The 26307-nt window shown below is 41.3% G+C and overlaps 1 protein-coding gene across 4 annotated transcripts; it reads right to left on the reverse strand.

Annotated features, from left to right (window-relative positions):
• Positions 1 to 1472: 1472 nt before the first annotated feature.
• On the reverse strand, positions 1473 to 25609 carry ADGRF4 (adhesion G protein-coupled receptor F4). Of its 4 annotated transcripts, XM_047733843.1 has the most exons (12): positions 25358 to 25609; positions 24231 to 24270; positions 16671 to 16779; positions 15661 to 15715; positions 13180 to 13331; positions 11966 to 12217; positions 10247 to 11109; positions 9730 to 10138; positions 7471 to 7512; positions 6958 to 7017; positions 5864 to 5920; positions 1473 to 2234 (listed from the first exon to the last, which is right to left on the reverse strand). In XM_047733843.1, the coding sequence occupies exons 3-11, from the start codon at positions 16755 to 16757 to the stop codon at positions 5873 to 5875; spliced, it is 1968 nt and encodes a 655-aa protein (XP_047589799.1). In that variant the 5' UTR covers positions 16758 to 16779; positions 24231 to 24270; positions 25358 to 25609; the 3' UTR covers positions 1473 to 2234; positions 5864 to 5872. The 4 variants fall into 4 exon arrangements, with proteins under 4 accessions (XP_047589799.1, XP_047589795.1, XP_047589797.1 ...); XM_047733839.1 differs by having other exon boundaries at positions 9730 to 11109; XM_047733841.1 differs by lacking the exon at positions 24231 to 24270 and having other exon boundaries at positions 9730 to 11109.
• Between the last annotated feature and the right edge of the window lie 698 nt (positions 25610 to 26307).

Genomic DNA, 26307 nt, shown 5'->3' on the forward strand with positions numbered 1-26307 from the left:
GGCCCCATAATGCAGTTGAAAAGTGGATTTTTCTGGGCATCTGGGTGACCCAGTTGGTGTCTGACTCTTGATTTTGGCTCCGATCATGTGATGATCATGTGAGATGGATCCCAACATCAGGCTCTGCTCTCCCTCTGCCTGGTACCCACCCCTCTCTCCCTCTCTAAAACAAACAAACAAAGAGTAGAAAAATGGATTTCTCAATGGAAGTACAACCATTGAATCACTGAGTTTTGTTCAGAGATGAGAATTAGCAAAAGGGACATATTCCTAAGAGAAAATTTGTCTTTAAGCTGAACTGCTCAGGGCTAAGATATTTCTGCCTTAGATTCACTCCTGGAAGCTGGCATATTAGATCCCTAATGCCATTGACCAGTTTGCATAGTGTGATGGTTTTTAAAAAGGCAGAATTCACTACTCAGGCTGATGGTTCCCCAAATATGCACTCAAAAGATGGAGAGCTTGGGAAAATGCAGAAAAGAAAAGAAACTAAATGCTATTATCATAGGAAATTATTAACTTGACCTTGATACAATACCAAGTAAATCTACCCAACTAAAGGCAATTATTTGGCTTGGAATTACATGATGCTCTGGAATTTCTAAATCTCGGGGGGGGGTTGAGAGAAGTAAAACTTGTTTTCATAATAGCTAGAACAAAAAGGAAATGTGGGTCAATACATTAACGCTCAGGAAATTTTACAAATAGTGAAGTTAGATTCGTGTCCCTCATTACGAATGATTTATTCTAATTTTATAAAAGGGGAACAATGTCCAATTGACTGAAATTTTTCAGCACTAAAATATTACTGTTTGATTTGAAACCAATCCTGATCTTATTTCTAAACTACCAACACTAAAGTTTCTGAAAGCAGGCCTGCAAAGAAGTACTTGTGTGTGTGTGTGTCGTGAAAAAGGGATGACCGGCCTTTACAACTTCTGCTTTGATCAATTTGCACCCCTCCACACACACATAGTCATTTTCAGTCCTACCCAATGGCTGCCTGTTTAAAACCACACTGGCAATAGAAATTTCATTGAGGGGCACCTGGGTGGCTCAGTGAGTTAAAGCCTCTGCCTTCGGCTCAAGTCATGGTCCCAGGGTCCTGGGATTGAGCCCCGTATTGGGCTGTGTGCTCAGCAGGGAGCCTGCTTCCCCACTCTGTCTCTGCCTGCCTCTCTGCCTACTTGTGATCTCTGTCTGTCAAAAAAATGAATTAAAAAATCTTTAAAAAAAAAAAAGAAAAATTTCACTGAGCATGTCTGAAAGACAGTAGTGCTATTTGCCAAATATTTCTAGGTCCTCACCTTATGAGTACATGGTAGGATTACATTCCTGGGCCTCCTGTGTGTCTGGCCAATGGGTCCAGGTGGATTGATAAAAGAATTGTACCCAAGAATGTACCATACCAGTGGGGCCATCCACCTTGAATGAACTCACACATGAGTAAGTTGTGAAAAGTAAATGTTTTTATTTTTATTTCTAAAATTTTTTTATGTATAGGGGTTTAAACACATACACACACACATAATAATAATAATAATAAAACCTACAAGAATATTTTTAAGTATCACAAATAAGGAACCTAAAGTCCTAGGAGCAAAATTATTATTAAAATAGACTACTTAGTCTATTTCAATAGACTAAAATCAGAAACACATTTAAAAGTCCTCTTATTTTAATTCTGTTCCCTATTTTTAGGAAACCTACTATAATTTAACTGTCTCCAAAGTAGAGTCGGTATTTCTGCTGCCACCCCCGCCCTCCCTCTCGACTCCCATCCCCGCCCCTCTCCCGACACTGGATCTAACTTCTGTCCCCCAGAGCAAGCATGATCCATGCACAATGACAATGGCGGGTTTATGGAGCCACAGAGCAGGCCTTGGGCATAAAAACACACCTCATCCAGTAGAGACCCAACAGCTCCAGCCTTGTCCAGAAGCTCAGCAAATGGCTTGCTGTCTTAATCTTGCCAAGGTTGACCAAGAAGCCAGGTGCCTGCAGGTCATGGGTTGGTCAAAGAGTCAGTGGTTCTAGCTCCTTCAAGCCCAGTCACCAAACGTCATTCTCATTTTTCCCCTCAGCAAGCATTTTCGCCCTGACAGCTTAGGTGTCACTCCTGGCCAGAAGAGAAAGTCTTCCAAGGAAACTTGGTTGTCCTTCATTCCGGCCTCCCTCTCCCAGAGCTTCACTCTCAGTCCAGGACACGGAACATCCATGAGGAATGGAGCGGCCTAGGCAAAATGGTTGGAACACACGTTAACAGGAAGGATAGTTGGCATTTACTGATAACTTAATTTGAGCCAGGCCTCATTCTACAAGTTTTGAATATGTTAGCTCACTGAATCTTGAGACCATCCTGGGAGGTATGTACGATTATTAGACCCATTTCACAGATGAAGAAACAGGCACAGAGGCATCGAGCAATCTCCTCAAAGTCACATGGTAGGAAGGCTATTCTCCCAGCTTCCTTTTTCTGTGCCCTCTTCCTTCTCCATGCTGCTCCCTCAGCCCTAAACTCTGTCCCCAGAGCCCTCTCACCATCTTTGGCTACCTAAGCTTGGTCTCTAGAGTGACTTGCTCCTCTGAACTTAAAACTTTACGTACAAAAACGTGTTGCTTTTCTGAGGCACTGGCTCAGTCAGTCTCATGTCTTACTGTGGGATGAAGATTCTGCATCCTTTGAGGTGAGTTCAGGCATAAGCAAATATGTGGAAGGGATTTTACAGGAACTGAAGAGACTTCCTGTTCACACTGGAATAACACTGGGGAAACAGGCTCTGTTTGCGTCCGAGTAAAGGCCCGGCCTCCATATGAACAGCAGAGGGCGCTGTGCGGCTGTGCCTTCATAATAAGCCTGTCCTCTTGCTCCCTCCCTCGTCTGCCTCCAGAATGGGAGTCCTTCGATTAGAATCTATACCTAAAGCCAACTGCCGAGTTTGCACACCTCGGCAGTTCTTCAATGATCGCAAGATCTTCTAACAAATCTTTCCTAACCTCGTTTCTTTTTTTTTTTTAAGATTTTATTTATTTATTTGACAGAGAGAGATCACAAGTAGGCAGAGAGGCAGGTAGAGAGAGAAGAGGAAGCAGGCGCCCTGCAGAGCAGACAGCCGGACCGGGTGCTCGATCCCAGGATCCTGGGATCATGACCTGAGCCGAAGGCAGAGGCTTTAACCCACTGAGCCACCCAGGTCCCCCCTAACCTTGTTTCTAAGAGCAATCAAACTCACTGGGATATGTGGAGCTTCCACCCATGCCCAGGGTCTCAAGTCTCTGCAAGTCCTATTCGGAACTCCTGCCCCCTGTCTCACCAACGGACTTCTCCCTATCTCCTCAGATCCCATCAGCCTTCAGTTTTGTGCACTGATTTAAGGCCTGAAATACTGCCTTTTCCTTGTAGCTTAGGAATACTTAGGAATACTGCCTTGGGCTGCACCTGCGCTGCATTTACGAAACACCCCGTGCAGCTGAGCTATAATTCTGACCTCGACTGGCTGGAGCCCCTCTCTTTCTCTGCTGAAAGACCCACACCCCACCTGGTGCTGCTAGGTCTCCATTTACTAAGAGTACATTTCCTACTCCTGATGTCTAACTTGCTGGCCCCTAACGTGGTCTAACCCTCCTGTCAGCCGCTGGTCCTGATCCTTCTGGTTCCATGTGCGTCCAGATGTAAAAAGCACAGCTCCAATTACTGAGAAAATTCAATAGGAGAGGGCCACCTATGAAGGATATGCCGAAAAAAATGCAACCCTCAGTTCATGCCCCACCTCACAGGTTCAAAAGTAAGAGGTGAAGAATCAGGAGGCAAGGATTTCTTTGGAGAGTTGTTCATACACTCCCACCGCCTTCCTCCACTTTCCCCCAAGTGCCTGTGGAAGCTTGGTGCACCTCCCCATCACAGGAGGGAGTGCAGTCCAGATCCTGGGTTCTACGGGTCTTCTCCAATTTTTACTATAGCCAACCAGGTATGCCCAATTAGCTGGAGATTAGACTTCAACCATACCTCTCTTCTCCAGAATGGCTAGATTTCGGATCCCCAAGAGCCAGAATCTTCTCCACCTGAAACAGTCTAACAAACTTCCTAAAGCAGGTCAAACTGGGACCTTGCTGGAAAGGTCATCTTGCCCAGGTCATCTGAATTATCTCCTCAAGAAACATTATAGTGATGTTCCACTATGGAGGAGATCTACGGACTAGAAAATGGGCAGAGGTGGGAGAGATAACCCTTTTAAAAGACTCTGATATCCCTCCTCACTCCTTTTACAGTTCTAATATAAAAACCCAGATGTGAGGATGATTAAGTAAGGATTACATGCCGGTGTTTTCCCAGCACCCCACACATGGCAGTAAGTGGATATGACAAAGCCCTCTTTCTTTCCCTCCCTCTCCCTGGGACCATGAACCAAGGTCCCACAGCAGCACAACTCGAGGTTTGTAGGCTCTGTAACACAGCGGGTCCCTTAAGAGTTCTACCAACTCAGAATGTCTTTGACTCCATGAGATTGTTTCAATTCTCCACTTTGCCCCATTGTTCACTATTCTGCCCTGACTCAGAAAGAGAAGGAATGTAAAAGAGGATGTACCTCTGCCAGATGGTGTTTAAACAAATCTGAGACTCATCTTTATCCATGTTCAAAGGCCATGAAACCTCTCCAAGACAAAACCGTACCCAACTTGAACTTGATCCCCCCCTCCCACCTACCTCTCCCTACTACCTCTCAGGCTCCTGGCTGCCACTGTGTTACTGATCTCCCCTTCACAGATGCCTAATATTTGTTTTCTCCTAATTTCATCTGTGTAGAAATATGTCTCAGAGTTTGGCTGTGAGGCAGCTAGCTCTCTGGAATTCTAACCCACACCCCCTTGGGGATGATTCTGGGCTCTACTTCACTATGGAAGGATAGGCTTGTTGCTTTGTGATTTCAATCAATTAAGTCTTCCTTCTCAACAATGAGGTTATTATAAGTGTCCCCACTCACTGACAAGATGGAATTAGGGTGTGTGAATGCTATAGACAGCAAGGGTGTATCCTCTATCAGTTTAGATGTGATGATATCATTCTCTCACTGAGGAAAGGAAAGTACATTTAAGATTTGGTCATATAAGAATAAAAAATACTAACTCAGAGGGATACATGCAACCCAATGCTTATAGCAGCATTATCTACAGTAGCCAAGTTATGGAAAGAGCTCCAGTGTCCATAGACTGATGAATGGATTAAAAAAAATTATTATATAGTATATTATATATTATGTATATGTATATATATTAGCCATAAAAATAATGAAATCTTGCCATTTGCAATAACATGGATGGAGCTGGAGAGTGTTATGCTAAGTGAGTAAGTCAGTCAGAGAAAGACAATGATTTCGCTCATATGTGGAATTTAAGAAACGAAACAAATGAACAGAGCAGGATAAAGGAGAGAGGGAGGCAAACCAAGAAAGACTTTCAACTACAGAGAACAAACTGATGGTGATGAGACAGAGGTGGGCAGGGGGATGAGTGAAATAGGTGACAGGGATGAAGGAGGGCACCAGGTATTGTGTGGAAGTGTAGAATCACTCTATTGTACACCTGAAACTAATATTACATTGTATGTTAACTAACTGGAATTTAAATAAAAACTTTTTTTAAAGATTTAAACATATACACTGAGATGGCATAGGTTTTAAAGATGTGCATATTTTCATTTATGCGCTGGGCAATAAAGCAGTTTCTAAGCTCTAAAAGATTTGTCAACTGTTCCCTCCCCATCTCACTCCTGCATCACACTATAGGCAATCGTGTGCTCACAAGGGCATTAAGGAGTTTGTCACAACTTGAAAGCGAAGATTCTCCTTGAGTTTTTAATACTCACATCTCGTCTTCAACGATTCATTAATTTAGATCCATTGGTTGGGCTTAAAGATGCATTCTAAATGAAAAAAAAGTAACAGTGATCTCAGTAAGTAACGGCATTGAAAAAAGTTTATTTATATTTATGTATATGACTGCCTAGAGATAAACATGTAAAAATGGAAACGTGAAAACAAGCATTCAAAATGACACAGCTACACAGAATAAAATTACATTTCATTGAAACTATCATTGTTAGCTGCATCATTCTTTTTATGTTCCACTGAGAAAAAGAAAGAAAAATCTTGCCAATTAAATCATGACATGCCACTGATTGTAAAATACATTCCAATTGCAGAAATGTTAAAAGGTAAAGAAAATGCCTATCTTAGCATTGATGAACCAGGCTAACAAAAGTCACACCCAATAGTAGCTAACCGTAAATGCTGACTTCCAATGTGTTCAGAAAATGTTTTGTTTGTTTATTTTTAAGAAAGTAGCTCCTACTGAGAAACTATTGGTTGAGTAAATGACTGCTTTCTAATTAATATGGCAATGATGGCAATTTCAGTTCGTACCTTAAAAGATGGATAGCTTGGTCAAGCTCAGGATCAATAAGTATACATATACTTCAATCCAAGAATAGGGTTTACTGAAAAGAGTCCTGAGCAAGGACAGTATGAATTCTCATTATTAACTGGGCTTCAGGCGAATCTCGTAAGTACTCTGCGCCTTGGTTTCCTTACCTATAAAACGACTAGGTTGGACTAGAATTTCATTTCTAGCTCATCTCTCATTTCCCAGCTCTGGTATTTTATGAGTCTATGATCCTTGTTTCATGTTGTCCCATCTCAATGGTCCAGACCTCAAAATACATCCAATGGTCCAGAAGGATGAAATACATCCAAGCAGGAACATTCTCTTGAGAGGTATATTCTACTGACCTTAAGCTTTAGCTGGCTACTCCAAATTTGTCTAGTGAAGAAATGAATGAATGAATGTGTGCCCTAATAATTCTCTTTGCTAACAAATCCAGAATACTAAGCTATATTTGTCTCGTGTGACTCTCCTGAGGACACTGACCCTTCGGTATTGAGACTGAACGGGAGGGCTTACCTCTGCAGCCCTTGTTCTGACCTTCAATGAAGATATCCTCATCCTCAAAGCATCTCTTATCTAAAGAAACAATAACAGTGAACAAATGACAACATCCCCCAAATCCAGACCCATGTCCTGAAACTTCAAGACCACTAACCCTGGCAGAAGCAGTATCAGATGGCCTAGCATAGTGCTTAGCCAAAAATAAGACTTGGATAAAAGTTGAGGTATAGTTATAATTACGTTTATAATTAAAATTAAAATTGTGGTTATAATTAGATCTAGAGTTAAAATTAAAATTCAGGTAATGGTTTTTATTCTTTTAGATACACTCACACACCGCCTCCTATTGACTTAAGTGCAGGAAATGAGAGAGTAGAGTTCTCTCCTTTCCTCCTCTCAGCTGATGCCTGAAGCACCCCCATAAATTCACCCCCATGGACCAGGCTTTCTGATCAAAACCGCTCCATCCCCGCTGCTACCCTGAGCCACATGGAAATATTTACAATAAGAGAAACAAATTCAAATTACCTTATGGTCCATAATGGTTCCAAACAGCAAGATGAAGAACCCCTATTGCAAAATTCAGCAGAAGTATGAGGGATGGTATGGCAGACAACATCCCAACTGTTATTCTAATACCACCCTTCTAGATATCTTCAAGGACAGTTATTGGATATTAGAAACTTCAGCTTTTACTGATTCAGAGAAAATACATTGGCAAATTTTTCTGTGATTTTACCTCAAAGAAAGAGGGTCACCTTCATGTCTGTGCAATACAGTTATTGATATTCATTGAATGACTGCAAATGTAGAATGGTGTTTTCCCCCTTATTACATCTGTTTACCTTCTTTCCAAATATTAAGTAGCTGTTCTTACTTATCATAACAGTAACATGACACAACATGACATGGAATCCTGTAGCTCAAAGTGAAAATCATGGAAGTTTTCTTGAGAAGTGAAACTTGTATTATAGTTTATTTTCAGTTGGGGTTAAAAGTCACAAAATAGCAGGGTCTCTGAGCTGATGGAGTAAGTTTATGCATAAAAGAGAAAAATACAGAGCTCTGAAAGACAGGGTCTCTTGAAGTTTAAATTATTTGGTTACCTGTAAAGTCACAATAATTGATAGCCAATCTTTTTAAATGGTGGAAGTTGAGTTTAAGAGAATTCTGGATCCTGCCATGAGAATGGAAGGAAGGCTGGTTTCCAAGGAGAGTTTCATGGCAAAGAAACGCTTATCAGAAGATGGAAACTTTTAAATGTGAGTCACAGAGAAAGCTTGCTGAGAAAAGTTGGAGTGTATTTAACTAAAAGTGTTTCAGTATTTTTATATCAAGAAAAACGAAAAAGAAGTGATTCAGAAAAGAAACAATAAAACTTTCTGGGGTTGAATTAAGTTATAAAGTAAAAAAAAAAAAAAAATAGAATGAGATCATTAGTCTCCAAAATAACTTCAAGATTTGGGGAGATTTATGTCAGTCCAAGAGCTTTTGATTTCAGGGGGGGAAAAAAAAACCAACAACAACAACATCCCTGAGTCAAATATTTCTCTCTTTAAAGCAATGCAAGGCAAAGAGTGAAATAAATGTTCTCCATAGTTATTAAAGACATATGAGTAAGATATATGATTGATCTGAGCTGGCATTTCTTAAAAGTCTGCTTTATATTTTGTACCACATTTTTAAATAGAGTAATAGTGACCCATTCATAGGAATCCATGCTGCTTTACTAAGCAGTTATATTTATATATTTAAAGCAGTGGCTGGAAAATTTTTTTCTGTGAAGAACCAGATAATAAATATTTTTGGCTTTGCGGGCTACACAGTTTCTGTTACTGCTACTCAGCTTTGCTGTCATAGCTCAAAAGCAGCCATAGGCAAAATGCAAATGAATGATTATGGCTTTATTTCAGTAAAACTATTTACAAAAACAGGAAGCAGGCTGGAGTTCGCCAACCCCTGATAAAAGCATAATTAAGGATACGAACTTGCCACATTTACTATTCCTCATAGGTATGGAAAGCAGTCTGGCTAGTGACAGCTTCCCAAAAGTACAAGCTCAGTAGCCAACATAAAGTAAAGCAACTTTTGGAGGGTTAATTTTGCCAAACCAAGTATGGGAGAGCGAGAAAAGAAAAGAGAGATGACTTCTGATTCGAATCTTTTTCTTACTAAGGAGAAGGGTGAGACCCAGAGAAAAGTTACACTTCTAGGGTCAGGCAACACACAGCCAGATCTATTTCAACAAAGAACAACCTCCATTTATTTCACAGGGATGAGCCATGAGGACTCCCAACTGGTTAACACTCAAAGAGAATGGCAAGTCCTGTCTAGTCCTCCTATGGGAAATGACTGTTCCATTGAGTTCCCAAACTGCTTGAGAAAGGATAAAAACTGCTTTGTTTTGAAGCATACCATGTGAGTGTAGATTCATACATCTTTGATCAAAGATTAGTCCTCTAGAAGTGAAGGTCAACTTCTTCTAACACTGAAACTTTAGGAGGGATACAGGTGGACCAGTTGAGGACAGAAGGAAGGAGATTCCCACCCAATTAACCTGATCAGCTAAATCCAACTTGACAATCAACAGGGTGAAAGGAGCTACAGCTGAATGTCTCCAAGACATGGAAAGAAATGGAACAAACATTTTGTATTCTATATTTTTCAATCATATAGCCAGAATATGTCATATAGCCAGAATAACAAGTTATGAAATAAAAATAATATCTTATAAATAAAATATTAATAATATTAACTAATAAAACAAGTCTCTTTCTTGGTACTTACCTGGAAAGCATTAAGCAGGGCAAAGATTATATGGAATATCAAAGAAGTGCCTTCTATCAGTGTAGCTACTCCAAAACCCCAGGTCAGTCCCAGCAGTGGGGTGAGGATGGCCACATTTTTGCTGATCCTCATAATTATGGCCAGATCCTGAGACTTGGAACTGCCAATAGAGGGCCTCTGAGTGTTGACAGCAACAACCAAAACCACCACAAGATTCACGGCCACAATGACTAAGGCTGGGATGGCAAATGCTAAAAGGGCTTTGGTATTGTCCCAGTTAAGCCAACAGGCATCGGATCTTGTGTAGCCTTTTTCTGGCACTGTGATAGCAACTGTGGTGCCAGCGATGACCAGTGGACACCCATAGCCAATGGCAAAGCCAATGGCCATCAGGCGGGACTTCATCATCCTACGGAAAACAACTAATATTCCATAGATGATGAGCAGTGCTTTGAAGAACATCCAGAAAAACAGAGAGAGGTAGAAAAAGTGGCTGAAAAATGTCAGCGCAACACACCAGTTGGAGTCCTGGGCCTTTTTGTGAAAGTTCGAGTTTATGATGAACCACACATTAGCAATCAGGAGCGACACAGCTATGTTCACGATGCACACATGACGCATGTATGATATCTCTGTCACAACCACCCGGGACCACACCACGGCTTCAATGATCAGGCAAAGAATCAAGCTAAAGATGGAGATGCTGAGCCCAATGCAGGTGATGTAGTACAGAACTTTGTTGTCTATAGATTTGGGGGACATTAGAATGGAAAAGGACATCACCATGTTGGTGTAGTTACACAAGCATTTTACTCTGTTCGTGATCTCCAGTGTGGTTTCACAAGCATTCTCATCCCACCTCCTTTTCCTCGAGTGCCAACCAACACACTGGGCCCTGGCATTCCGGGATTTATTGATCTTCTCAAAGGTAAATAAGACTTGCTTCAGTCCTTCCGGTAAAATCACTGAAAGGACAAGACCATTTACAGGTCTAGGAAGACTCACATTTTGCGAGCGGACTTCCTTCAGTATGGCCCCCAAGGTGGGAAAGGCTATGCTGATGGCTTGGGATGCATTTGGTGACGGCTTCCACAGCTCTTGCCTGGGAATTTCTATCATCCCTAAGATACCCTCTGTTGTTCTGTTCATGTTCGCGGAGAAATTGAACTTTTTCTCTGAGGTATTGTGGTTGATGCGAAGCCCTTTTGCCTGAATGAAGAGTTCATCCACAAGGTTCTCGGATTCATTGTGCACGCGCAGTTGCCTCGCGAACAGATTCACTGACTGCAACAAATCCGAGCTGGTATTTTTGTCTGGAATGAAAGCCCAATTTGAAATGGCTGCTGTGTCAAGGATGTGGTTGGCCACTTCACTATAACTCTGCAATGGAGGGAAAAAATGGAAGTTATGCGAAGGATTTACACATTAGTGCAGAAAGTCAATCTCTAAACCCTGAAATTTCTCGAGTTCAAGTGATGGGATCTTCTTTGACATATTGCTCTTCAAATTCACTGTTTATTGGAATCTCATGCTAAGAGGACTTCAGAGAGAAAAGTACAGTAAAACAATCATTAAAATAAAAGTATAGATAAAGTTTACTACTTTATTATGTGCCCGGGGACAGCATTTCCGAACTGCAGTCTATATAACCCAAGAGTTCTCGTGAGCTATTAATGATTGTTTAATGGCGGGAATTGGGGGTAAATTCTATAAAAACCTAAATTTGAGAAATACTGCATACTGTATCTCTAACTCCCCCCTTTATAAAGAGGGCTAAACTTCATTAACACATGAAAAGTTCTAAAAAGTCCTGCCAGAAGGAAACCTGCTTAACTTTGTTTAACCCAGAATTTCTACATCTGCTATGCACAGATCTCCCTTGTAGAAAAGAAACCTCCATTAACATTTCTCAAAATAATTATGGCCTACAGAATTAAATTTGGGCAACACTGGAGTAGACACACTCTTGCTCACAGCCATCCTTTCAGGATATTTTTTTGAAACTAGTAAGTCTGGACAGAAACATGTATTAAAAATATGCTAACTTCTTGAAAACTTACATAAGCTAGAGTGAATCGACCTGCAGAATTGAAATAAAAAGCGTATCGTTGTTATGGTTGCTGTGGCTGTCTTACTTTGGACCGTATATTTGAAACTGTTAAAATATAAGATTTGGTTTAAAAAAAAAAAAGAAAAGAAATCTGCCAGTTTTTTAAATGAAATTGTCAAAGAATACCTTCATTTTCTCTTGGGTAACATTATCAGACAAGTCTGTAGAAATATTTCTTAGTAACTCCACTATGAACGCGATGTTTCCGGAGGTGGCTTCTGATGACTTCACGACATCAAGTATGCAGGCATAATCAATTGGACAGTTCCTGAGGATTCCTTGGGCTACACTCTCCACGGGTTCTGGAGCTCGAAAATCAAGAACGTGAACTGGCACAGATGATGCTGCTAGGGAGAGGCGTGATGCACTACTGAAGTCCTGTTTAAAAAAAAAAATTGTTCAAAAATGATGAAATACCTAACATATTTCAGAATAAAGGAGCTAAGGCACAAATACACCATGTGGGGAAAACGGAGAAGCCAGTGGTACTAAAAAGGGGTTTAGATGCCAAGAAAGACAGAGAGTATAGGATGGAGTCACACCCAGACAAGCAGTTCCATCAAAATTGCCACTGAGATCAGGATACTGGCCTATCACTTCCAGGATAGTGGTTTGTTTGTTTTGTTTGTTTTAAGATTTTATTTATTTATTTGACGGAGATCACAAGTAGGCAGAGAGGCAGGCGGGTGGGGGTTGGAGGGAAGCAGGCTCCCCGCTGTGTAAAGAGCCCTATGCGGGGCTCAATCCCAGGACCCTGAGATCATGACCCTAGCTGAAGACAGAGGCTTAACCCATTGAGCCACCCAGGTGCCCCAGGATAGTGGTTTTAACCCAAGTGTGATAACAAGACATTTTCTCCAGAGATGTGGAGAAATTCTAAAAACAAAATCTATCTACTTATTTTAACTTTTTGAAAGGGGAGTCTCATGAAATTTTTGTGGGTGGGGATGGATGGAGGTTGGCAGGTCAAATGATGCTAAATTGTAATTTCAAGAAGTTTAGAGTTCAGTAATTAGGTGAAGGTACACACAAACCTATCTCAAACTTTAAGCTCTAAAATTTGAGGTCAAAACTCAAACTTCAACCTCTAAGCATTTACCATTGCGTAAAGGAGTTTTTTTAAGAAAAGATGCTGAGAGGGAGAAAGAGAGAGTGAGGAGAGGGGAGAGTATCTGAGAATTTGGGCAAGGAAGGAAGGAGAAGAGACAAATTTCCCACAATCTGCCATTTTCCCAAGTCTAAGTCTGAGATTTATTGTCGTGCGGAACAGAACACAGGAAAATGCCTCTAGGTTTCCTGAGAAATTAGCCCTGGAAGCCAATAATATGCAAATGCTTCACCTTAAAGAGTGTTTCCACAGAGAGGCTTGTACATGTTTCCGTTGATTTTTGCCACTTGTTTTGATGACATGTAAATCCTATTTCTCCACGAAAGTGCTGAGCACAGGGCTGGCTGCAGTTGGAAGCCATGATGCAAGGTCCCTGGCATTTCTCTGAAAAGCAAGAGAGAGAGGGGACCTAATTAGCATTACTGAGCTCTGTTGGAGGCAGCTAACTTATTCTAGGGATTTGGGAATTGTCTGCTTTCCAGAGGAGGTGACATTGAACAGAGTCCTCAGCACCAAGCAAGGTGTGCCAAGCAAGGTGAACAATACATGGAGAGGAGGGGTCACAGGTGGAAAGGCTAGTTTAGAGCAGCTGAGGGGGGTGGGGCAAGAGATGAGGATGGGAGAGAAGCAGGAGTCAAGACATGAAGGACTTTGAATTCTGTGCTAATATGGGGGTTACCAGAAAACATGATTAGATTTGTTTTTGAAAGATGATTAACAATAGCATAGAGCAGAAGGCAGTAAAATTTTCCATAAAGGCCATGATAGAGTTGCCAGATAAAATACGGAAAGTCCAATTAAATAGTAAATTTATTTTCAGATACAGTTGATTCTCATTATTCGCAATAGTTATGGTCTATCGAGTTGCTTCCACAAACACCAAATAAGGGGAAATCAAGGCAGATTCTTACAAGCTTTTCCTCACATTTTTATCAACTGATTAATATATGAGCTCATTTTATATGTGTTTCTATTTAAAGACACTTCATTTATGTTGTTGATCCATTACCATTGAACTCATGGCCAATAGTACCATAACTCATAAGAGCACATGAACAAAGCTCATCTAACACATGAATTTTCTCTTTAAGACACATCACAGCCTCCTTAGGAACACCAGAAAGCTCTTCAGGGGACTATAGTCAGGGCTATTTTAAATGGCAAAATCACAAACAAAAAGCACAAAATGCAAAAATATGGCATTAGTAATGCCACAAAAACAACACTTGTTTATAGTAGGACAGCTAGAACAAGAAGGCAGAGTGCCATCTTGTTTGGCTGGAAACTTGTACCTGAGCTAACTCAATTTTTTTTTCTGTCTATGAATGATCCAGAAAGCACTGTGAGTAGTAATTTGGGGGTCACAAATAAGTTTCAATGAATAGGAGAATTTATAAATGCAGAGTCCATGAATAATAGGGATCAACTGAAAATATTCAGTTAAACAATGAATAAGTTTCTAATGTTCGTATGACACATGCAATACCATTCATTGTTTATCTGATTTTTAAGTTCAATTCCATATTTTTATTTGCTAAATATGAAAACTAACCAGAGTATAAATATTTTCAGCATTGTAAACCAGGTGGTCTTTCTCAAAGCTACTTAACTCTGCCTTTGTAGCATGAAGGCCATCAAAGATAATATGTACATAAATGAGCATGGCTGTGTTCCAATAAAACTTTATTTCTAAAACCTGGTGAAGGCCTAATTCGGCCCATGAGTAGAGTGGATTGACTTGAAGCAAGAAACCCAAGAATGAGGGTGTTGAAGTATTCCCAGGAAGAAGGATCTACTTCTGAAAAGAAGTAGATCCTAATGGAAGCTAATAAGGTGTTGAAATCAATAAGATGTGGTGACTGTCTGTGAGTCAAGGGAGGCTCTGTGGATGACTCCATTCATAGAGAAAGGAAACAAGAAAGTTTGCATTTTTCTTTACCACCTACCCACTGTCCCTGGTTTTGCAAAGTCATTTAAGCTCAGTGCATCTTAATTTCTTCATCCATACAGTTTGGAGGTGATGCCACAGTCTTGTTACAAACTTGAATGAGTGAGCATCTTGTTCAGCCCTTGAATCAGTTTTGCCAATGCTCAATGAAGGTTAGCCATCTCTCTCCCTCTTTTCTCAAGTCCACATCAATGTATAGATGTATTTGTTGTTAAAAATATACTTGGCCATGTCTGTGCAGAATCCAGTGACCTCTGCTATTTGGGTAAGAACCATGTGATTTCATTATCTTGCTACTAATGACTATCTCCATAGTTTATTTCTGAGTTTTTGAGAGAAACCCATCTCACCAACACAATACCTATTTTACATCACTTCAGTAGACTTCTCAGCACCAGAGTGTAACATACATTTAAACATTCTGAAAATACCTTTGCACAAAGGAATGAATTCTTCCCTGTTCCTTCTTCTGCCTCTTACTAGCTGATTAGTTCAAACAGATTTCCCTTTGGGGTTTTAAAGTAAGCACTTGTCTTCTACTCTAGAACACATGTGAATAATTTGCCAACTTGGGTCATTGACTATGCCATGGATAATGGTATAATTGTAAGAAAGTCTGTCAATACCAGTAAACAATGAGAACTTGTTAGAGACTGTTACGCCATTTGAAAGTTTGTGGTCTGGGGACGTGCTCTGCCAAATCCATGCCCTTTCTTCACTGTGCCCAGTCTCCCTATGGAAGAACAATCTTCTGTAGACACCTACCTTGTATCCTTCCAGTCTTGAGTTTCCCTTCAGGATGTTGAAGTTTATCTCCATCCTGTAAAACACAAATTCCCAAAGGTCCTCTTTACTGTGGAACTCTCCTTGCTTATCTCAACATAGAGGCTCCATGTGGAGATGAAGAGAAAATGTGTTCATGACTCAGAAGAAAACTGCACCAGGTCTGCATGTGATGTCACAGAAATTTTCAGACAGAATCATGGAGGTAAGCACAGACAGAGAATAAACCCTCCTCTGAGGAGGGCAAGAATCTTGCCAGTGGTTATTTGGGCCCTGAGGGTCAGGTTAGTGGATTGGGTACCTATTTTGGGAAGCTCAAGTACTCAGGGAGAAAAGAGATGTAGTAATTATAATGCTAAGCTGGTCTCCATCTGTATTAACTGTAACTATGAAATGAAGCTAATATGATCCACCAGATACCATAGATCCCCAGAGAGGAAGAAATGAGCAGATGCTAGGAATAATCATTAGGTGACAATAATAGAATCACAAACTCTTCTGCAGCTATAAAGGGCTATAAAAATTATCTAAAAGAAAAAAATACCCTTTATGTTATAGATAAGGAAATTAAAACTCAAAGAAGCAAAACAACTTATGCAGCTAACAAGAAGAAAAGGTAAGGTCTGGAGCTGAAATGCTACCTGCCAGGCTAGTATTCCTCCTCCCAGCAACTGCCTGTCTATGTTCTCTGTGGCTTGCAAAGTAATTTTTCTATTATACTGTTGTGCTCTGTTGCACCATGCAAATATAATGTTGCAGGGCCCAGCCACCTCTCAACTTTTCTTTGTTCCCTTAAAAGAAATACATATATATATATATATATATATATATATATATATTTATAGATATAGAGATACAGATATATATCTGCAAGAGTAAAATTGTAGTCATTTGAAATTTTATTTAAGATCATGTTATTTGTCATAAATTTAACTCATCTAGGAGACCTGGCAGATTTCTCATGGGACCACTTGAGAATGGATCAAACTTACTTTTATGTGGACCTTGGATTTATAGTGAGAACATTCTATTCCCAGAAAGAACATTAAACAGCAAATCATGGTTGCCTGGGACTTCATTTTCACACATTAGGATCTTCACCTGCAATACAGAATGAAAGTGGATTCAGGTGGAGTTGGTACAGCCAGACAACACAAAACTTAGCCGACTAACCAACCCCTTGGTGACCCTAGTGGGTACTCTGAGATGTTCATACCAAAACATTCTGCTTCCAGAAAGGACACTAATATCTACTTTCAAACTAGCTAACGTGTAAAAAATGGAAAAGACTTTCCTTCAACTGGCAACTTGTCTACAAACAATAGACAGGAGTGATGGAAGCACTAGGAAGGATGTATGTTCACCAAAGAATCATTTCTGATTGTTTGATCCATGATTTTCTTTAATCATAACATTTATCAAGAACCTTTATTTACCAATCACTTTTCTGAGCTCCTTCTTTGCATTAATTCATTTAATCAGATGATGTAAGACAGTATTACCATCTTCATTTTATTAGTGGAGAAGCTAAGGTACAAAGTGACTATGAGTCAAGGTCACTCATAAAAAGTGGTGGAACCAAGGGTTCGACCTAGATAGTACAGCTGGAAAGCCAAGTTCTAGGATGGGATCTCTCAGCAATGGTACTATTGACATTTTGGGGATGGATGGTTCTTTGTTGTTGGGGGCTGTCCTGTAAATTGTAGGATGTGCAGTAGCATCTCTGACCTCAACCCACTAGATGCCAGGAACAGCTTCCTCCCTAGCTGTGACAGCCAAATATGTCTGTCATGGGCAAATGTGCCCTGGGAGAGGAATTTGCTCCCAGTTGAGAACTACTGTTCTACAATGTACTGTCTCTCTGGGCATAGGGGGTCAAGGAACTTGAAATGAATACACACTATTGTCTGTTATTGGAGCAAGCACTGAGATTCTCTCTTATAGATGGATCAACTATTATACAGAGAAACTAGAAGCATGAAAAGATAATTATTCTTTGGCTATATCTCTATTTCTTACCTTTTTCTTCTTTTTAATATATAATTGACATGTAACATTGTGTTAATTGCAAGCATACAACATAGTGATTTGATATTTGTATTTTTGTAAAATGAGTAAGTCTAGTTAACATCTGTCACCATACAGTTATAATTATTTTTCTTTGATAATGCCTCTTTCTTGCTAGTTCTACCTTTCAAAGACAAATTTCCAGAAAGCATCTCCGTCACAGTTGAAGTTCATCAACATCATCATGATTTGATCATCACCACCATACTTCTCTTACAGGATAGCAGAAACTAAGACCATTTATTGGAAGCAAAGTTCCTTAGAACAATTCTCTCATAGTACAGATGCAGCAAAGTAAAAATGTCATGGACTTTAGATTCAGCATGAGCTAAGCTGTCAATCACATTTATGATATTGATGAGGTATTTGACATTTGCTGAGCCTATTTTCTTTCTCATCCATTTCATAAAATGTGGGATGATTATTCATTCTCTCAACCACCCTTTATCAGGTGGCTCCTATTTGTCAGAAACTGTGCCAGATGTTGGTGATAGGGAAGTAAAGGGTGCTGTCATTTCCATAAACAATGTCCAGTGGGGAATTCAGACAAGTCAAACCAATAGTGGGAAGAGCGATCAGCTACATACTCTACCTAGTGAATAAGGCCAAGCAGAAACTGAGCCTCAGCAAATGTAAATTCCTTTATGTTGTAATGGAGGTGAACTAACTCTGATCCATCTATGCTCACCAGGCGATCTGTGGCCAGGGAGCAAAGAAAACTCACTGATCAGGGATCGTCAGACCTTTCCTGGGTGGAGTCAAGACTAAGATGGTCTTTCATGACTGCAGTGAGCCTTCACATGAGAGGATGAGCCATAGGCACTTACAGGAAGGCTTCCAAATTGTCTTTGAGCTTAAAATTCTTTGCGTTCCTAACCAATGAATGGGGAGATGTATTTGGACTTATACTGTCATCTTGTAGAGCAAGTCTGAGCAGGGGAAAGGAAACATGGCAGAATGACAGGCAAAGTGTGGTAATGGATTTGCATAGTTGCTGGGATATGTGTGTGGAATTCAAGATCTTACATGAGTGGGTGGAAAGAAGTTCTCATGTATGCGGCAAATTGGTGGATGGGCAAACTAAGCAATTTGCAATATTAATATTATTTAGGATAGTTTTTTTTTTCTTTTCAGTGTAACGGAATTCATTGTTTATGCACCACACCCAGTGCTCCATGCAATATGTGCCCTCCATAATACCCACCACCTGGCTCCCCCAACCTCCCACCCACCACCCCTTCAAAACCCTCAGGTTGTTTTTCAGTCCATAGTCTCTCATGGTTTATCTCCCCTTCCAATTTCCCTCAACTCCCTTCTCCTCTCCATCTCCCCATGTCTTCCGTGTTATTTGTTATGCTCCACAAATAAGTGAAACCATATGATAATTGACTCTCTCTGCTTGACTTATTTCACTCAGCATAATCTCTTCTAGTCCTGTCCATATTGATACAAAAGTTGGGTATTCATCCTTTCTGATGGAGGCATAATACTCCATACTGTATATAGACCACATCTTCCTTATAGGATAGATTTTTAACCATCATCATAAAAGGAAATACCAGAAGAACCAATATAAGCTGTCTTAGATCTATTTGTATATTTCACATATACACTGGTGGCTTTCCAAAATTTTTATCCTGACACAGTAATAAAACAGATCTTATATCATGACTCAATGTGTACAGACATATATATGTATGTGTATAGGTATCCATACATAAAACTGGAAAAATACATAATTTTTATATTTTAAAAGGTTTTATATATTTCTTATCCTTCCCACCTATGAGCAAGACACTCTCTGCTCTGTCCATGATTTTTAACTTGCATTCCACTCTATCTGACATTCTTTCGGAAACTGGTTGCCACCCACTAAATTGAATCCACAACCCTCTAATGGATTGTAACCTGCAATCTGAGAAATAGAAATACAGAATGGACCATTCATTTTCATTATCAAGTTGAAAATCGTTCACTTCTCCCACTGAAGCGGTCTCTTTGGTCCTTCCTCTTTACTTTTTCACAATCTATCGAAATGTTCTTTCCAAGGTACACGCAATTGGGGAAAAAGACACCTACGTTCAGAGTCAAATAATAGGACGGATGCTGAGGTTAAATGCAATTCTCTTCCACCTAGAGAGCAGTGGTTTGAAATGCACAGTGAAATGGGTGAAGACAAACCAACAGGAGGCCACTTATAAGGAATGATGCCTCCTATCTAAGGCTTCAGAAGGAAGCATTTTACTGTCCACAGTTTTCAGTATAAGAACTTAAAGTTAATCTTGCTGGAAGAAAGTCAGGCATTTGGCACAATGATGTGATGTGATCTGATGTGGTTTAGGAAGTTCAAAACTGTTTTCCTGAGCAGTGTTAGGGCCTCTGTAAGTCCACGGCTCCTGAAAGTGTTTGGAGACTAAAGGATCCACTAGGCATGGCATTTTCTATAGATCATTATGCTCTTTGTGGAACATGATGAACTAATAATAATTTTTTTTTCCTAAGAAAAAACTTTCTAACAGATTGCTTATATGTAGTGTGAAATCATAAGCATGACCACATGAAACACAAACATTGAGCTGAGCACAATTAGCTGTTTGGGGAGTTTTGGTTAATTAACTTGCTATTTCATCATTCATGTTCTTTTAGTCTGGTGTACGTAACCCATCTACTACTTTATATGATAATTATATGGTAAAGTTCCTTCAATTATTACAAGTGGGAAGGAGGAGATGTTTAATAATGTTACCCAAGAGGAGGCACAACATTCTTTTTTTTGCCTAGTTTGATCAGTAGGGAGGGTCAGATGGAGAAATATTTTCAAGGTAGCTCCAAATGGGTTTTTTTCTCCTCTCACCAAAAAGAATAGAATGGAATCTGTCCCACCATGATATAGATAGCTAAAGCCAAAAGCCAGAGTGTTCTGCAGAGCACAATGAGCCAGAGCTTTGGAGCTCTGAAATGGGGAATTGAAAAATAAAAAGAAGTATATCTGGCATAATTCATAATCAGAGGCTGATATTTTATAGAACAGAATGGAAGAAACATACTTAGATTCACCATTGATAAAGACTTAATAATTAAAGCGGACTTTGCATTTTGCATAATGCTGAACTGAAAATTTTCTACAAATATAAAGTATTTCTGGGCACCTAGGTGGCTCAGTTGGTTAAGTGTCCGACTCTTGATTTTGGCTCAGGTCATGATCTCAGGGTTGTGAGATCGACCCCCATGCTGGGCTTTACACTAGGCGTGGAGCCAGCTCAAGATTCTCTCTCTCCCTCTCCCTTTGCACCCCCTCTCTTTAAAAAAATACTGAATACAAATATAAACCTAATATATATGTGTGTGTGTGTGTGTGTGTGTGTGTGTGTGTGTGTGTGTGTGTGTGTGTATTTGTTATTTCTCCAATACCCAGCATAGTGTCTGCAGGTAGCAAGTGACCTCTTGAAAGAATGAAGAAAAGAACAAGGACATAAAGTCTAAATACATGTGACAAGAGTGGATTGTCCAAAAGAATGTTGGCAAAAACACAGACAGTACTGAAAGCAGCCGCTTTCAGATGTGAACGTAGTAAAGACAACTTGCCTGGCCCAGGGGTCTACTAGTTCCTAGTAAAGAGTGCTAGAGTCAAGGCCTGGTCCTCTCCTCCATGGAGAACCCAGAGTCATTCTGTGTCCAGTATGCTAAGATGACCTTCATGCCATTCACTGACCTCTGGCTTTATAGTGTGTTCAGTTTAACAACAAAACTGCACTTTCATAAGATCGCTACTTCTCTAAACCCCTCGGGTATGGTGGCAGGAAAAACGGTTTGTTGGGAGAAACTGTCCCTGGCCATTTAAATCAAGATCCTAGTACATGGTGGGGGAACATAAAAAGAGTAAGCAGTAATCCTGACAGAAGAGTGCTGTATGCCTAGGGTGGACACTTGCTACCCGCCACTTGTTTACCAAGTTTGTAGCAGGCACCAAAGTTGAATTTTAGAAGAATGGAAGAAAAACATGACCCTACACTGACTTAAATGTTCTGTGATTTCAGGAAAACTGCCTATTTTATTTAGTAAGGCAAACCATACAGAGCTTGGTATCAGTTGAGGTTGCCCAAGATACTGTGTCCTGAAGTGGGTTCCTGTGGAACACTGGTCTCATAACAGACTAAGGGGTTCCATGGTCAGATCAGTTGGAGAAACCATGTGTCCCCACACCAACCTCCCAACCCACCCACCCCTCATATATATATGGACGCATAGCAGAGTTTCTGGGAATCCTTGTGGTGAAAAGACTGCTCCACTCTGGTTGTACCAAATTTACCTTCTCATCCAAGGTGCTCTGGGGAAATTTAAGGTTGCTGTTCAAGGACCATGTGTCATCCTGGAACACATTAGCGTATCCAGACTCAGACTACACGTGCAGTTGTTGGACACCTACCATGTGCCAGCCCCTATGCTAACACCTGCCCAGGAGGCTACTCCCCGGGACCCAAAGTAGCGCCTCAGAGAGTAACAGACCTGAACTTAGGGAATCCTGAAAGAAGGAGGCAATGGATAGGTCATCTTTAACGGTGAGAAGAGTCAGAATCATCCTGACACATGATTCTCTGGGTGGAGAGGTGAGGAAAGGCAGGGATGAAAGACATCTCAGGTGTCTAGGATGATCCCAGGAAGGGGAAGGCAGACTCAGAAATGAATATTTAAAAAGAAGAAGAGAAAACAAGATGCAGAACTCATGCCTGAGGCTTCTGTGGCGATTAGGTGAATAGTTACCTGACATTTACAAAGAAACATGCCCTGTATCTTGTTCCCAAAGTGCCTGAAAGTTGGCCTATTTCAGAGATAAAAGCAACGAGCTACCTGGAATTGGCAGCTTCTTAGGTACTGGAAAAGTAACATCCCAAATTCCTCCTCCCTGCTTCCCTAACCAGCCTCTCTCCCTCTGTGCATCCTCATAAAAGTGTGAATTGCCCACTACCAGTCACTTTTGTCTTTCACTTGGTAATAGGCAATTCTAGGCCACTGAATGGAAGCCAGACTCTGCTCTAACAGAGTGATTACTTCAGAGAGAGAGAGAGAGAGAAAATCACCTTTGCTGGCCCCTGAGGCTAGGAGGACAATATAGTTAGACTGAAGGGTCCCAGAGGTCATGTGACTCAGGATATCCCTCCTCAGAGAAATCCCAGCAAGGGATGCCTCCCGCATCACTACCTGTGCTCCAAGCCCTGATGACAAAGGGTCAAAAGAGCACAAGAGCTAGTGTTCCCAGCCCCAGAGCCTGAGAGAAATTAGCCCACACCTAACAGAATAGACCTCCCTCCAACCAAAAACATCATGTTGTCATTAGGAGGTGAACAGGAAGGGATATTTCTTGGTCCCCAGCACCCAGCAGAGTGTAAGGGTGGTAATAGTTACCCAGACAGCATGTGTTCAATAAATGAATGAATAAGTGAATGGCCCCACAGAGAACGATACCAATTTTGGAAGTCTTTGCTTTAAAATCACAAGGCAAGTTCTCGATCTTAGAGGGGGAGGTGAGCATATGTGCTACTCTAGATCCTTTTGGAACCTAGTGATTTAAGTAGACATGCTCCCAACCTACCTCTGTGTTATACTGCTTGGAGCCTCTGTGCAAAAGGATTGCGAGGTCCTGTCTAGGCTCGGCAAGAGACAATGCCACACCAGATGAGTGATGTCTGCTCCCAGCATGGCAGCACGAGCACCCTTTCTGCCCTGTCTCCACGGTCAGAACTCACAAAGCCCTTTCTCGGACAGACCTAGAAGACCCCAGCAGTTCTGACACACCATCTCCTATTTGTCCCACCTCCCTTGTACTAAGAGCTGCGTTTCTGAATGAGTTGGAATCAAGAAATACAACTAGTCTGCCTGCGTCCCGGAGCTTGTTTCTGATCTTCCCTAGAATGGGGTTGTAGGATATGAGTCATGGAACCCAGGCGCTCCCCACCTGCCCAGACACGCTGCGTGAGAGCTAGTATGAGGACTCTCAAAGCAAATTTAAAAAGGTAAGCCTGGGAATAGTAACCGCAGTCAGGAAGGAAAGAATGCATCGGAAGCCGTGATCTCTCAAACTCCTCCACACAGAACACCCCAAGGTAAGCTGGGTGAGGATGTTTGCCCACAGAGGGGACACTGTCTCAAAGTGTTGTCTCCATGACCTTCACTCCAACGTGAGGTGGCCGGGGCGGGGGGTTCCACTTGTTGGTTCACCTTCTGGGCAGCAACTCACCTCACACTCGTTGGCCAATCACTTCGATGGGAAGGCCCTGTTCAGAGAGGTTAACTGAGGGTGAAGAACTCAGAGACTGCTGACCTACATGTTGAGGTGTGTGTGTTGTGTTCCCCTCAGCCGAATTTCGTAACCGTACGTCCCATCTACTCCGCTGGGGTAATTAGAGCTGATTATGGAGTCAGACGGCTAAACAAGTTGTTTGTGTGTTGCTTGGCCTCAGTAATAGAACGGATTCAGTCACTCTTACCAGTTGTCCCTTGCCATGGCGGAGCAGTTTCATAAAGAGCCTTGGGGGAAAGAAAGATAGAAAAGATCTATTAGAATCAGAAGCGTCTTATCCTGGGCTATTTGAGATGGCTTCCAGCCAATCTCTTTGTGGCTCAGTATCTTTTCTGAGAATGGCAGTCTGGTTCAAATACTGTTATGTTTGAAGAATCACACAATTTCATAGCTGGAAGGTATCTAGCCTCTCACCAACTCTCTCGAGACTTACAGGATTTTAAAGTAATTGGTCAACTGGGCGATTGCTTGGCTCCAGGAAGAAAGGTCACTGAAGTACTCACACACACACACACACACAAGCACCTTACAACACACATTTGAAAGGTCACAATTGTCCTCAGAGGACAAGGAATATAGATAATTAAATGGTGTACAGTAGACCACTCAAAACAAGGGTAGATGCCCTTTACAAAAAGGTTTAACCATCACTAGAGGAAATGTTTCCTTTTAAGTTGATATACAGACAGCTTTGTCAGCCTCACTGTAAGAAGAAAACTGCTGGGGCATCTGGGTGGCTCAGTGGGTTAAATCCTCTGCCTTCAGCTCAGGTCATGGTCCCGGGGTCGTGGGATCAAGCCCCGCATCGGGCTCTCTGCTCAGCGGGGAACCTGCTTCCTCCTCTCTCTCTGCCTGCCTCTCTGCCTATTTGTGATTTCTATCTGTCAAATAAATAAATAAATAAAAAGAAGAAAACTACTAACGGAATGCTTTATAATAATTTATATACATCTTTACGTTCAGCCTAAAGGAAGGGAATTGAAAGCTGGTTTGCTTATCCACTTTATCAAGCAAAGGAACAGTCAGAAAACAGAGTCAAATTGCCTGACAGAGTGCTTTGCATTTTCACTCCTGGGAGTGAGCAATTAGATCCTGACAAATGACTTCTTAAAGAAAAACAAATATAAAAGAGATCAAGGGCGGACTTCAACCTTGAGCTAGCCAATTTCTAAATAATGTCAGGAAGGCTTCCTGCAGAATCAAGCACTCCAGAGAATACCACCAGAAATCGCGCATTTTTCCCATTCCAGAATACATGCAAAACCAATCCAGTCTTCAGTCAGAGGAAGGTTTGCTCCTAGCATGGGTACTCACAGCATCCAGGAAAGCTAACAGCCAGGCAGGAGAGTTGGCACCAAGCTTCCAGCCACTGTGCCCCACCATCCCGGGTGCCTCCCCTTGCAGGTCCCATGGTCCCCCTTCAGCGCCTGTGATGCCTTTTCTCCATTTTTCAAAGAGAAATCCAAGAGGCCCTGGTGCAAACCAGCCACCGATTGTGAGAAACCTATCTGAGAACTGTAAAACCGCCCGGGGTTTCAAGGCTTGTGTAAGTCTGTGATTCACTCCACGATGGGTCCATCAAGCACGCCTAAGAGAAATTACAGGTTTCTCCTGTCTGGAGTAAATCCATTAAAATGAGTCACTTGTTTGTGCTTTAATTCCTCATCTTAATCTCAGACGATCACATGAGACCAGGTTGCATCTACGGCACCAATGTAATTAGAACACGGGGGATAAAATGTAAAGTTGGGCCCCTGTGAATGAAGACTGTTAAGGGCGATCACAGTTTGCCTAGTCAGTGTTGAGCTTGGGGAAAAACTGGCTAGGAAATAGATCGGTAAATCATGACCTAATCCCTACCTTCACCAAAGAGATTTTTGTTTTATTTTTTAATAACTGGCCCAAGAGTTCTTAGTAAACCGCAGGCCATGACCATGGGAATTCAGTCATAGAAGGCACAGTCTCCACTTACTGGAAACTTCATGTGGTCTGATTTCTGACAGGGTAGCCAAGCCTGGATTTCCTCTCTCACCACCAAAGCCCACACATCCCGATTCTACTGTCTCCTATTTCCATAGTTCCTCTGAGCCACAAAACCTAATGCAAACCTCCGTTTCAGTATCACCAGGGGAAATGCTGACATGAAGGAGAAATAAGGGAAAGGCAGTTTTGTTACCTCTTTACAGTAATGACAACTAAGGAGGCCACGTTTGTGGAACTAGGTCATTTCTCCTGAGGTTGCTCATTAAGTACTGGGTCATTTG

This window comes from Lutra lutra, chromosome 6 (assembly GCF_902655055.1).
Source record: "Lutra lutra chromosome 6, mLutLut1.2, whole genome shotgun sequence".
In the NCBI taxonomy this organism is placed as follows: Eukaryota; Metazoa; Chordata; class Mammalia; order Carnivora; family Mustelidae; genus Lutra; species Lutra lutra.

What these genes read in the sequence shown, in the direction of transcription:
- ADGRF4 (XM_047733841.1), bottom strand. Translation starts at nt 16,757, where the DNA reads ATGAAGTCCCAGGCAACCATGATTTGCTGTTTAATGTTCTTTCTGGGA. An exon ending in TTACCCAAGAGAAAATGAAG is followed by an intron (nt 11,110 to 11,965) that starts GTATTCTTTGAC and finishes CCTCCATTGCAG; the next exon opens with AGTTATAGTGAAGTGGCCAA. An exon ending in CCCTGCTTAATGCTTTCCAG is followed by an intron (nt 7,513 to 9,729) that starts GTAAGTACCAAG and finishes ATTTTGCAATAG; the next exon opens with GGGTTCTTCATCTTGCTGTT.